The sequence below is a fragment of the Amphiprion ocellaris genome, unplaced genomic scaffold (assembly GCF_022539595.1).
Source record: "Amphiprion ocellaris isolate individual 3 ecotype Okinawa unplaced genomic scaffold, ASM2253959v1 Aocel_unscaffolded156, whole genome shotgun sequence".
Lineage (NCBI taxonomy): Eukaryota > Metazoa > Chordata > Actinopteri > Pomacentridae > Amphiprion > Amphiprion ocellaris.
This window is the reverse complement of record NW_026559318.1, coordinates 1-15006: the sequence shown is the minus strand read 5'-3', so window position 1 is coordinate 15006 and position 15006 is coordinate 1. Positions and strand designations below refer to the sequence as shown.

Sequence of the window (15006 nt, the reverse complement as noted above, 5' to 3'; positions counted from 1 at the left end):
TTAATTAGAACAGATCTAAATATTAACACAACTTGTGCAACTTTTCACAGAGCCATCCCATCAAACATCTATTTTGCTTTATATCGCACCATAAATTACAAAATCAACACCAGGTTCTACTGAATGAGACTTAAAACCAGCAACTGAGACCAAAGGCAAATGCCTCCTCAGGAAAGACATCAAGGAAGAAGGAGGACCATTTTCTCATAGGCTTCTGTGCAGTCAGATTTATTTTCACAATCAGAGGAGTCGCCCCCTGCTGGCGGTTAGAAACAAGGCAAGTTTAAGGCACTTTCGCACTGTCTTCACTTTTCAGACCCGGACGCTACATCCATCCATGGCGGCACCACAGGAAAAGTCAGGAGATCATCCAAGATTTACAAATCGTTAGGATTCGTCCTCTGGGCACCAAGAACATCTGTACCACATTTCATGGCCAACCATCCAATTACTGTGGAAACATTTTACTCAGAAGCACAAATGAGAACCTCACAGTGGCTGTAAATGAAATGTCAGCATCTGGAAACTGCGAAAGTCTGTACACAACCTGATGATAATCTATGTAATACTTGAGCTATTGTGGATCAGTCTGAAATCTGAGGACTGCCATTCATCAGACTATGCCGCCAACATGGCTTCAAAAAAAACCCTACAACAGATGATTGCAAAAACAAGAAAATAACTACACATGACCTACTCATGGAGTTCAGCCATTAGGTGAAAGTAGATAGGACTCCATATGGACAATAATGTGCTTGTTACCCCCGATTCTCCAGAATGACAAGAATGCAGCACTGCTGTCAGACATCTGATGCAAAAAAATCTACTTTTTAAACATTTATTTATCCTGCGAACTGTTTTGCTGAGCATACTGAGCATGGCCTCACTAACACGCTGCTTCACATTCAGCAGCACTCATCCATATTTGGAAATCTCAAGACTGCAACCTTGAGTTGAGAAGCTCCAGGACCAAACTATCTCTGTGGTGACATTTCTAGAAAATTATATTTTAAAAAAGGATTAGAATTGTATCTATATCTGTCAGGATTGTGCATGATTTTAAATGTATTTAACACAATAAAATGGGAATAAAGACAGATTGACCAAGACTTTCCAGCTAAGTTATTTTGATATTTATTAAATATTAAACACCGGCTTGTGATAGTTCACAGCTAACAAGATGCAGGTTCCATCCTTTGGGGAAGCAATGCAAACACCCAAAAACAACATTAAATAAGGGGTCATTGCAAGTCGTGGTACAAAAAATCTCAGTACTAGGCTTCAAAGACCTTGCCGGAAATATGAACTGTACTATGAAGCAGGTTGCACAGGCTGTATACCCCCAATCCAGGAAACCAGAGAAAGCAGCGCTCTCCTGAGATGAGACAACAGTTTTTTTTTTGTTATGGGAAACCAACATAATCTGATTTCTCCAGTTTAAACAGCAATGAAAACATATGACAAACCACAAAGAAGAAAAAAAAAAAAATACACCAGTGTGAATCCAGCCTGTGACAGTCAGGCATGATCATGTCGATTCCCCCGTTGATGTGTGTGTGTCTGTGGAACCAGACTCCAGTCTTGGCCCAGAGTAATAGGATCAGCCTGTTTGGGCCTGACAGGCTGATCCTCTCTCAGGGTGGCCCATCTGGCCAGCGCCCAGGCTGCGGCGCCAGCCACCGGCTCCACTGTGCAGGGACCCATCTGTGGTCCTGTGTGGTATCGACCATTACACCGCCAGGCCTGTCCTGATCTGCACATGGGTCCACCGGTCTGTGTGTGCTGCAGATGGGATGGTGGGTCAGCGAATTACTCCTGGTGACTGTTTGAACTTGCATGGAGTGTGCAGATGGGTGGAATTTATAGCATCAGTTAGATAGAGTCAGGTGGGCTATTTGACGGAAGAAAATGCAACTGACAAAATTTGGTAAAACTAGTGAAAATGTACTTATAACTATCAGAGAATCCTTATTAGTCTGCATATTCAATAAATCTAAAAAAAAAAATTGCGTTCTTGCCTACTTGGTAAAGCATCTTTGACCGTCTTGAAAAGCGCTATGTATTAACATTATGACACTTTGGGAAATATCATCCATCACCCATCATGCAATACTGTGGTTGTGGGAAAAAGGCTCCAGTAGTAACAAGTTAGAGCTTTTCTGCTTCGGTTCTTTCTCTCCTTTCTGTTATGACTGCTGTTGGTTAATCCCATGAAATCAATGCCTGACGACGTATTTTACTGATGTCAATCTAATATTTGCCCTCATCTGTTTACAGTAGAAGCAACAGTTATGGCAACAACCACAGGGAAAAATTTGGGGATCAAAATTGACATTTTCTCTCTCAAAAAAAAGGATTGCATTCAACATTACCAAAGGAATTCTGTGCAAAAAAATCTATGTAAAAATGCATCTTAAAAGAGCATTTCCTGTTTCAGTAACAGGAGTGTTTCACAAATTTTGAAAACAAAAGTCGTTTGTTTTCTTTCAGCAAATGAAAAACAAAGAGTGCAGTTGTTAAATGGGAGGTTGTTTGCCACAAATAGTTATTTTTCCACACATTAAAAGATGTAATTTGTTAATTAGTGAGCTTTGGAGGTGCTAGTAAATAGATTTTATTATGTTTGGACAGTGACTTTTCCAGTCTTTATGCTAAGCTAAGTTCACCAGTTGCTGTCTGTAGCTCCATATTCATCAAATGGAAACAAGAGTGGGATTGATCTTCTCATCTAACTTGGCAAAAAAAGGTGAATAACTTTATTTAATGAGTCAAACTACTCCTTTAAAACACACCCAATGACAAAGCAGTTACATTAGAGTGTATTTATAAGCCTCACTGCTGTGTATTTTCACTGTTGCCGTCTAAACTCAGCCAACATGTTGACAGATTTGCAGCACTGTGAACAGTAAATAAATGGTTTTGGCATCAGTTACCAAGAATTAGGGCACAGGCTTCTTTTTAGACACAATTCGCACAGTGTTCAATGAAAAGGATCAGCAGCAAGAGGGACAAATAAAATACTTTACAAATTATACAGACTAATATAACACAATTTTGTTTTCACATTTTAAAAAATTACTGTAGAGTGATTACTATGTGTGAAGGCAACATTTATTTCCCAGCTTATCATTTTTTTTTAAGTTCTAACACAAACAGACCTGATTGGAAACTTGCTAAGCTGGACTGTAGTGATAAATACTTTTGTGTGGATAATTCTCACAGCTTTTCCTTTTCGCTTCCTCAAACCATCACCATCCACAAGCCTCCACCTCAACGCAAACACAAACATCTGGAGCAAATACACTGTTGGATTCTGAAGGCGACGATACAGTATCACAGAATACATGTACAAACTGAGGATGAGATCCCCACCCAGCCATGTAAGCCACAAACTCAAATGAAGCCAAATCTGCTCCTCCAAAGTGTACAGTTTCCCTGTAACTCAGTTTGAGGAAACCAAATGCGAAATGAGACAACGTGGACATGACAGCAGCCGCAGAGCTGAAAGATCACAGGAGACAGCCGAGCATGAACTAATATGAGCCAAGACACATCTGCCTCAGCGATCTAATGGTCTACATGGTGGAAGTGTGTGGAGTTTAGTGCATATTAGCAGCAGACCATAAACAGGGCTGCAGTGAGGAGGGGATTTAAGTAGAGAGCAAACAGAGTAGGACATTTAGGGTCAGTCAGTGCTGGGCAGAGATGCAGCTGGAAGTGGAGAGCAGGTTTCAACTTGAAACAGCAGCTTTATTGATTATATAAACCCATTTTTAGTATTTGCAGCTGAAACAATATCACCAGTCATACTCAAGATGTTGGTTACTTTTTGTCACTGAAGTCCACGTACTGGGAATATGCTTCAACAAAACTCTGAACCGACCTCATTAATACCACTAAGGCAATTTCAAGGTTTAATAGCTGCTCTTATTGATTGTACTTCCCCATTGCTTTCAATTTTTTATACATCTTAGTCCCATTGTTTTATTTGTCTCAGATAATAAACACATTTTTTAAGAAGTGCTATTTCATTTTAAGGGTGTTTGCATTTATTGCATATGTGTTGGCACCATTAAAGATGATCGTTGTCCCTCGGTGTGTTCTCCAAGTTTTGTTTTTTTTTTTTTACCTTGTTAACAAGTGTAATGGTGTTTTTATATGCTCAAAGACACATAATGAGTGAAATACACAGGTGAAGCCATGGCTGAGTATTTCTACCTTGTAACTGCGGTGTACTAATGAAGGTCTCAAAAACACAGGTGCAGATTTTCATGGTTTCATGCATAACAAAGCCGAGCAACCTGTTACTATTATTTTTCTTCAGAATCGGTTTCTGGTTTTAACATGGCCGGCTGAATTACTCCAATATTACAACTTATCATTGTGAGGCATAGAGCAGCTTTACAGTTTGAAAACAGAGTTTAGATCAGCACAATTTAGAGGATGAAACAATTGAGCCATTTTAAGGCAGAAAGGGATTATTTCCATTGAAAAAAGAAATATCTGCCTTGGACACACATGATGACATCAATAACTGGAGATGGACACAACACATAGCTTTCTAGTTCAGTTTTAGTTATTGACAATATTCAATTCAATTAAAATTCAAATAACTTTATTTGCCCCCAAGGAATAATTTAAAAGGGCATACAAGTAAGATAAGTAAAAAAAAAAAGACAACCAAACAAGACATACAATTACACACAAAAAGACAAAACAACATTAAAAAGTTACTCTCTGCACCACTGGTCAACTGCACAAGCAGTGACCCGGAACCAGACTATGACTCAACAATACATGTAAAAGTGTGGAGGGACTAAATAAAATGAAATCAATGAAATCAGCAGCATTAGCTGTGTTTGTCTATTTAGTCAACATGCTAATATATGCTAATGTTTTGACTGTACTACAGTGGTGCTAACAGCAACAATGCTAATGTGGTGATGTTTAGCAGACATATTTTCCATAGTCAGTTAGCATGTTAACATTTGCTAATTATGAGCAGCATCACAAAACAACGATAATGTTGCGGTTTTTCTACCAACACAAGCAGGATCTCCCTACCGGGATGTTCGGCTTTTCTACTTAAAAAACTGTTTATTAGTCAATCACCAACCCTTTTTACCATTTGCTAATTTGTGAACTGTACTATGCTAACAAGCTAAACATGATGAGTGATGGGAGTGTCAGTAGTAGTGCAGATTTTTGGTCATAAACCAAAGAACTATAGGCATGGCAAAATTTTGACTGTACAATGACACTAGATGGAAGATTGAGTGATCAACAAAGATATGATAATTAAACCTGAGAGGAATTTCATGCCATGCATCTACCATCTCTCTGGATCAGTTTGTGCACAAAATTAATTGAAGTACATGTTGAGGTTTTTTAGCTGGTAGGTGAAAACTCTGACCTGCTAGTGGCACTACAGAAAAACCCATCATCAGCAGAGTTATTAATAGCCGTCACTGCAGACTTGGATGAAAGTCTGTAATAAATTTTATGAGAATCCAACTAAGAGCTGTTATGATTTTCAGCCTCACCCAAAGTAGTGAACCAGGCCAACCGGCCACATTTGCCATCTCTGGTACCACACCATTCAAGTGTGTACAAAGGAACAGAAACCATTAGAAGCAAGGAACGTAAAACAACGACAAAGTAATCTACATTCTTGCAACTCTTTCTGAAGCAGCATCAACATGTTTTTACTGCTATGTCAGTTTTGGAAGCCTCTCCCTGAGAATAATTCTACAAACAGCTATCAGTGAGCTAGTCAGCCAACTGCTTTCAAAATTTATGAATGACTGAAAGGAAAATTATGTCTCTGAGCAGTTACTTCCCTTTAATTGCGGTTTGCTGTTTATTTCTACCCAGTGAGGCTTAAATCAACCAGTACGGCTCTGTTTCCCAAAAATTTGATTCTTATACAACTAAAGCGCATTCTTCATAACAATTTTAGCCTATTTCAGGATTATGTTTGCCTGTGTCATATCATAAATTAACACCTAATCAACACATTTTTGTCATTTATTTTATTGCTTTACTGTCACTGCATTTCAGCCAACCAACCATATTTATTCTTTAGATGGGCAGGACCTGTCACCGCGGTAACCCAGAAAATGGAGAAGCTTCAAACATGTAGTGAAAGAGTTGCATTTAAACTCAAACTATGATATCTACCTAAATCCAACTGTACTGTAACTAATATTGACGTACTTTTACTGTAATTTTAGGGTCATTATTATAATTTATTTTAACTGTTAATTACTTTATTGATTGATTACTTTATCGATTAGAGTGCCCTACAGTTACTGTTTAATACTCTGACTGCACTGTCCAGTAATGTAATGTATTTATATAGCGTCGCCACAGGAATAAGAATCAACTATATCTGTGGATAGCTGAAAATTACAACAATTCCTTTCCTTTCCTTTGCTTTCATTTCCTTTCCATTACTGTTAACTGCAGACATATGCTGTAAATAACAAAATATCATTAATCTTTTTGATCCAGAATTAATTCTGAAATCTGAAAATGCCGTCTTGCTTGATGGATTACACCAAGCTAGCATAAATTAAACTTAAGTTGAGCAACCAAATTCACAATTTAAGTTTTAACTTTTTACCCTGACATTGCTAATGTTTTTGTTGTTTTCAGGAAGAAAGATAAATGATTATTAAATATAAGTTGATGCATGTGGCTCACTCCATTACTCCTCACACAATCGATTTTTACATTGAATTCAGTTCCTGCTTTTAGCTAAAAAAAAATGCAGATTTTACATCATTTAACTGTCTTTTGGAAAAACAGTTCACTACCATTTTTACAGTAATACATTACAGTTTGATGACTAACCGAGCCCCTAACATGCAGCTGTGAAAGTGTCAACCAAAGCGTGATATTTTTCCAAACCTAATCTTGTAGTTTTGGTGCCTAAAGCTAACAAAACAACTGTTAAAATGAAACTTATACTGAAAGTCTCGGACTAATGATCCCACAAAAGACATGAACCCTGATCTCCCTAAACGCTGAAGTCCTGCTGCTGACTTTTACTGACATCCTGCCTCCTAACATGGACTTTGTGGCTTTTTTAAAACTAGAAGCCTCAACTTTTTAGGGAGAAAATACATTCATTTCAAAGTTAAATTACATTTCTTTCAAAATAAGAATATGATCCATTTGTATCAGAATGTAATTTTTGTGATCTGTAAGACTATTTTTCTGCTGGAATGTGTCACTAAGGTTTCAATCTGTGCAGCACTGAGACGTCAGGATGCCTCAAGGGAGATAATGTGGATGCTGGTGATAAACCTTTTACCTTTCATATACGCACTCACCACATTATAGCTCTATGTTACAAGTCATTAAGCTCCATACTGCTGCATATATTTCAAGCATGGGTAGCCGCAGTGGCAATTAAAGCCCTGACAGTGCTACTGTTAGCATTATGCTTCAAACATAAAATAGATGCACACGTCAGCATTGTTTTAGCGGAGGTTGTTTCTACCGGGTGCTAAAATACTACAAGTAGACTTCAAACGCTTCACAGTCCACTCGCCTGGCTGCACAGTTTAAAAGCTCGACATGGTGTGTGGGACAATGGCGGCTCTCGAAAGCATTGTGATAATCAGGGCCAATGGAATTTTCCCTGCATCATTAAAAAGGGATTGGTCTGTTCACTGCGTCCATGGGAAGTGCCGTTAGTTAACCCAACAAAGGTGCTCTGGCTGTGGACCCCCAGAGATGAAGGGCATCGCAGGGGCTCAGTGAATCCACCTCTAATCCTCTCGGCCCCATTGTACCGATACACTCTAAGCCCTTTGACTACTTCCCGCTCTAATCTCCGCAGATTTGGGTGAGTTAAACAAGTTTCTGATCCGTGGGCTCACAACTTCCCTCCTCCTCCTCCTTCCCTGAGCTCCTTGTGGTGATAAGTATAGTTACAGCACCCGGCCTCAGCTCAGAGTTCTCAGTCTGTTATTTAACAGCAATAATATCTGTAATTTAAGACCTTTTTAAACCTGCACAGTTACAAGGTACTTGGCAAGCAAGTCACAGAATGAAAATAGCTTCTTCTCAAGTCATTTTGTTTGATTTGCAGCCATGTCAAGCAAAAAAAATGGCACACATTTGATGCTTTGAAGTTCTCCAATGTGAGAATTTACTGACCTAATGTGATGGAATATGTTTTTCACAACTAGTCAGACAAAACAAGCCATTTAAAGGCATCACAATGGGGTCAAGAAAGTTGCGATTTGTGACCAAACAAAGATTTTACAAGGCCAAAACAATAATCAAAACAACTAGCAGATTAATTACTGACAATGTACATGAATTGAAGCTCTAGTTTTGCTTAGTTAAGGAAACATCTGCCAGAATATGTTTTGGAAAGTAAGAGTAAAAAAGAAGCAGCTCAAAAGGATCAACTCTCTTATCTATTCAGTAAGAATGGAAATATCTTATAGACATGTTTATTTGCAATATAGCTGCATTTCATTAATAGGTATTCTGGTCAAAATTGAATGGTTTTATTGTCACAAGTCTATGCAATAAGAGCAAGACATGATAAAAACATTTCTTAAAAACAGTAAAAGTCATAAATAACGAGTAGTAAAGAGAGTGAAACTGTAGATGGTGTTTTTAAACTGCTTTGCTTGCAGACTCTAAAAATATCAAGTTAACAAATATATATAACAGAGAAAACTGCAAAAACCTCACACCGGAGAAGCTGGAACTAGAAAATGCTTGGCATTTTGCTTGAGAAAATATTAAATTGTGTAAGGGACAATCACTACAGCTAAAATATGGCTAATTATTTCAACTACCATTTGCAAAAAATGAACTTTTTAAAGAGTGTAAAGTGAAATCAACTTGAAAATGGTGAAAAAATCTCTTTCTATTTGGACAGTGACACGCGTTGCTTCCAGTTCTACCACTTTCCACCATGTCAAGAGGATTTTAAATATGTGTATGAATACATGAATGTGTAGCTGCTGCGTTGAGGGGGTGGAGTCTTGGGGGGGAAGTAATAGCGGGTCGCATTCAGTAGCTGGTGGTCGTGACAAAGCACTTGACAGGCCGAAAGACACCCCCTAATTTCAGGTTGACCTTGGCTTGTTTAGCATTCCCTACCGCTGCTGGTGACAGTGACACGCGTCTGGGGTTGGGTCGACTCGGGTCTGGGGGGCTGTGCAGATGGACGACCGTTAGGGATGCAGCCTTATATTCCCGAGAGGGGAGGCAAGAGGTCAAGGGATCAAAGCCCCCAACTGACTCCCCACCCAGCTCTGTGTCTGGGGACGGAGGGAGATCCAGAATGAACTGAGGCTCGGGCCGGCCGCATTATGCAGCTCGTGCAATTAATGCAGCGGCAGGAATGGCAGGGGTCTATGTGAGCGGCGGGCGATTGTGTGTGTTTGCGTGGACGGCAGTGTTGTTGTGTCTCCTGTGCCAGTCTGTTGTAGCCTCGCACAATGAAGCAGTGCAGCTGGCACGTGCTACACTCACTCACGCACACACACACACACACACACACACACACACACACACACACACACACACACACACACACACACACACACACACACACACACACACACACACACACACACACACACACACAGCGAGAGTCTGGAGAGAGGTCTTTTAATTAAGGGATTTGTTAATTTTCCATTCAACTTGACAGTGATGAATGGGGGAGCTGTGCCTGCCCATCTCAGCCTCGGCTGTTCGGCAGACAGAGCTGCCTGGGAGGCCTTCTGGGTACGATCGTCACCCTCTGAAGCCATATTTACACATGAAGATTTTTTAACCCTTTGCAAGCCAGAGTGGCTGCATTTAGCTGGAAGGAAACCCCTACTAGACGTGGCTCAGATAGGACGTTTGAGAAGCAAACACAGCTAAACAATGGCCCCGTTTTGTGCGAACAAAGCAAGATTTGTTGCCGCTGTTCGACTACAATGGGAGTAGTGATTAGTTATTGTTATCTTGGCCGGTTACCAGTTTAAGCTTATCATGCATTTTTTTCAAGCGTCTCTAAATGACTACAATGTAAATGATCAGCTTTGTTTCTTCTTTTTGCACGGCCAGTGTAGACAAAGGTGTTCAAATACCGACACTGTCTCCTACAAATGACATTCATATAGACTTCTTCTAATCTGCAACAGCATATTTAATTTCTTGCGGAAACTAAAGCATGGGAAAGGTTAGGAAAAGGTAAATGCATTGATTTAATAAGATATAAAACCACATGCAAACTGCTATATGAGTATCAAAGCCTGTTCTTACACAATTATGCAGCTATTTGCAAGAAACTTTTGACCAGTCCTGTTGACTGATTTAGTTTTTCCACCTTGAAATCTGACTTCAAAGCGAAACATTATCTCATTTTGAACTTGGACAATCAGAAAACAGGCATAAGTATGTGCTAAAATGAGTGTTAGACAACCGAAGATCATACAGAACGATGCCACGAGAGTTGCAGCGAGAACAATGACAGCCGAGCACATTACTCCTGTTCTCAAAGCTGTACTTTACACCCACTTCCAATTACTTTCACTCCGTAGCTTAGGGCCAAAAACATTTCTGATATGTTGGAAGACTATAAATCTGGCAGTTTTTTCTTTTCTTTTTTACATCTTTAGGGAGGAGATGGTTAATAGTATCAGAGTGAAAGTGCAGTTGGCTTCTATGTCGCTGCATAAAGACTGAGCCAACTCCCCCATGATCCTAAACATGCCTCAACTTTGGCCTCTTTTAAAACTAAATTAAAAAACTGTCTTGCTTCTCTGCATCTTTGACTGATTCATTCTCTCCACTGCACTGTAGTTTTTCTTTATTAAACTCGAGGTGATTTATTACTGCACCACAACTACACTAAAAGTGTACTTAGCACGTTATTGTCGACAATTTTAAATCTTTTCTCTTTTTTTAACTGTTTTTGTCAAATATGTAGTACTTCCTGTATCTAATTCAAAAGGTGCGATACAAAAACACGACTTTCATGCCAGAGATCGTGCCGCTGCTGTTCTTTTTTCAAGTGATGGGACTTTGAATTAAACTCTTCAAATGTAAAAATGCATTTCATATTCATTATCAATGCTTCTTTGTTGCTGCCAAACATGTTTTGCACTAAGAATAATAAAGGCTTCCCTCAAGCAGCAGAGCCACATGTCATATTGGCCCCCATGCAATTTATCTATTGTGATATGGCAGCCATTCATCTTTTAAATGCTCTCTCATGATTTGCTTTGTGCATGCGGAGCTGGAGGTGACCTTGAAAATGGACCATGTGGTGTATTCTGATGATAATTTATTCTCACATGCAAGAAAAACTGTCTCGCTAACATGATTTTCTTCATGCTTTGTGCCACCTCGACTCGCCGGAAACTTTTATAGCGCCGGGAAACGCGTTCTCTCTTCAAAGAATTATAGGGCCATGCAAATTTTGGGCACACGTGCATTTTCTTGTAGATTATACATGATTTAGAGTCAAATTCATCCTTATGCGACACCTAATACACGTCTTATTTCAGAACGCGCTGCCAAAAAACACAAATCTAGAAACAGACACGTTTATAAGTTGTAATAAAGCAGCATACAAACACAACATCGAACCCAGAAGCGGGAATAAAGCTGTGATTTAAGTTTTTAATATAAATTTCCCTGCAACTCTGAAAAAGAGAATCATCCAGAGATGAATTCTAAGCCTGTAGCAGACTGATATTGATTTATTTAATCAGTGAAAGCCCCTCACGATGGTAACAAATAGATCTAAGTTCCAATTTGAAAGTATAAGACGTGCAAATGACTTTTGTCTCAGCTTTGACTGTCCTTAATATTTCACTTGAGGGTGTGACAAAAATAGTAACATAGTCATTGTCCCGGCAGTCAGGTCAGTTATCAAGCTCCTTCTTTTTTTTTTTTCTCTCTCGTGAGCCTGTCTTATACTGGGCTTTGACTGACTGACACACACACACACACACACACACACACACACACACACAGATGCGGCACACTCCGTTTTAATGCATATTAATGAAGTTAAACGGCCCGCTGTAGAGAGGAGACAATGGATTCGAGCAGGGCTGGTTGTGAGCACAAAGCCGTGGACTCGGGGGAAGCAGAACAGGTGCAGCTTCACGTGGAAAGACCGGTTCATCGGTGCAGGAAAAGATCTGTTAAAAGCATGAAGATGCTGAATTATTCCGTTTTCATTTATTTGCATGAAGAGGTCATTGTTTTTGCGGTGTTACTGCATCGCCAGGCAAAAATCAAGTCTTTCCTCCTGAATTTTCTGATAAAGAACTTTACGTTTTCCTCATTTTAATTATCTTTTTCCATACTAGCCACTGTAAAATACTAACCTTGAGGATGTTTAGCATAAGAAAACATTAAGCTCAAAGGACAGGCTCTCTAATCTATTGTCTAGACCAGTTACTGACAACCTCTATTGACTTGTGAACCTCTAAAACAAAGCTAAGTCTGCTTGTGACCCCTTGTGACAGGTCGAACATCTCTACTAACTGTGACGTCTTCAACCAATATGCTGCTCTCCCTTTTTTAGCTTCTAAGACAATAAAAGGTCTGAAAAGAAGCAAAATAAGTGATATATATCTCGGACAAATCAGCAGTTCTTCACAAGAATGGGTGCATTTATATATTTATTTATGTAATGAGCAGAAACAGTAAAATAATCTAATTTCCCTTCTGCATGTGGATTTGCAATGAGCTCTAAACAGCAGGCAGCACATGCTTCTTTATTGTTATGCAAAAGGAAGGGACTGCAGATGGAAAAAATATACTTCTACCACTATATTAAAGGAGAATTTTGCCAATTCTACTCTTTATTTTATGTTTACTGTCACTGGAGGAGTTGAGTCTAAGAAAATAGCCCAGATGATGATCATAATCAGGATTATCTGAGTTTAACATAGACTAATACCTGGTCTAAAACCATGCAAAGCTGTTGCAGAATTCCCTTCTACTTGGTGTTAAAGTGTAAACTGTAAACTGAGAATTAAAAACCTGTCACGTCCTGACTGTAAATTCATTTCTTTTCTGTTAAATGCTATCCAAAAATGCCACAACAAAGACAAAAGCACCTTAAAAATAGCACCCAAAAAATGAGGAAAATCCAAACCAAACCAACAGGACAGACGGTTTCCTTGTAACACAAAGAGATACGCTTTCAGTGCTAATAGCTCTAATGGGAGGGGAAATTATTTTTCCCAGCTCAATGACTCCCTGCTCTGCTCTGTAGACCCTCCTATGGGGCTGGAGAGAAAAACAACTTGAACCAAACCACGCCCCCGTGTTTTATTCTGGGGAACTTATCAGCGCCTACATGCTGAAGGCTTCTGCAAAGTAAACCCCGCAAGAGAAGAGAGAAGAAACCCCATCCACAGGCTACCCATGCTGGCAGACACACCGCCTGAAACGCCTACTCGCTTGTGTGGACATTAAACTCTGCAGCGCAGCAGGATGGATCTTTTAGACCGCGGCTACCTGGACGCGCGGTCCCCTTATGATTACACCTTTAATTTTTGGAACGACTACCTCGGTCTGTCGACTCTCGTCGCCAAAAACAAGCCCAACAACCCGTCCTGCAGCCCCAACTCCATCACCGAGTCCCTCAAAGCGACCCTGGGGCTGGAGGACGACTCCCCGGTTTGCTCTTGCGTAATTGGGCACGGCAGGGACGGCGACGGACACTTGGACTGCTGCTGCGCGGCTCCGGGCTCCCCTCCGATCTCCATTTACGATCTCAAGGAGCACATCTCGCTCCTGAGGCCGTACGAGCACCTTGCCGGCGATTCCCAGCTGGGAGACAGAGATTCTCCCTCCTACAGGGGAAGCTTCGCCGGCCTCGACCTGCTCTCCATGGAGCGAAGGCGCAAACAGACTCAGAGGTGCAAGCCGGAGCCCAAAGTGTGCGTCTTCTGTCGGAATAACGGCGCACCGGAGGAAGTTTACGGCACCCACATCCTGAAGACGACGGACGGCAAGGTGCTGTGCCCCATCCTGCGGGCATACACCTGCCCCCTCTGCAGTGCCAACGGCGACAATGCGCACACCATCAAGTACTGCCCGCTTTCTAAGGACCAGCCGAGCCAGAGAGTGGCAAAGGGCGGCAGGGCGATTGGCAAAAGGCTGAAGATCTTCTAAACGAGGACGTGAATGAAGTTTGAGTTGCACTGTCTGAAATTACTAGTGTGTATGGCAGTAATGTTGCCCCATTTCATGCACAAGACAAGTCTGGAAAGATTGTTTTTTTTCCTCTGTGTGTCACTGCTTCGTTTCTAATGTCTATACTGTAACTCTATGGGCACATAGTTTACACTTGGACGCATTGCGCGCAAATATTCCTCCCCAGCACTCTTAAGGACTTGGTGATCAAACAAAAATGAACCAAAGTACTGTAAACAGATCGACCTGTGAATGACCACCTTCATGCTGTAATCAGAAGTTGCTGTGTTTTCTAGAAAAAGCAGCCCCAGTGCATGTCAGCTCTGGCTTCATGACAACATAAATGAATATGCAGCACTGATGATATGAGGTGAATGTTTTAGTCCCACAGTCCATCGGCCCAGTGGATGGAACAAGTCTGACAGGCCATGCAAGATGCAAGATCTTTATATCCAGCACATGTTTTCTTTTTTTTTTCCTGAGATAAAGTTTTCTACCAAAGGAATACACTTTTTGTATTGAAACTTAGCCTAAAGGTAAATTTCTGTATGGTTTTTATGTTGGATGTCTTCTATTCTTCATGTGATTTTATGTGCATAGCATTTTACAGACTTCGACTGAATGTACAACAGTGGAAGGTAGATCTGACATGCAGTTCTTCTACATGCTCTTCGAGTTGCTCTGAGCTCTTTTAATTCTCTGTCACGAGTTCAAAAACAAAAAAACCCAACATGGATTGATTTGTTTTATTCATGTGGAAATGTGCACCTGCAATTCTTGTACATGTACAAATGATTTTAGCAATGAAAAGCCTGACAT

General features: G+C 40.4%; 1 protein-coding gene across 1 annotated transcript; it reads left to right on the top strand.

Moving 5' to 3' along the window:
* Window positions 1-13343: 13343 nt before the first annotated feature.
* Window positions 13344-14997, top strand: LOC111583328 (nanos homolog 1-like). The gene has a single exon (XM_023292357.3). It carries the CDS (start codon window positions 13483-13485, stop codon window positions 14164-14166), a length of 684 nt encoding a protein of 227 aa, XP_023148125.1. The 5' UTR covers window positions 13344-13482; the 3' UTR covers window positions 14167-14997.
* Window positions 14998-15006: the final 9 nt, after the last annotated feature.

Excerpts from the sequence above, each read along its gene's own strand:
- LOC111583328 (XM_023292357.3), top strand. The coding sequence starts at position 13,483 with ATGGATCTTTTAGACCGCGGCTACCTGGACGCGCGGTCCCCTTATGAT.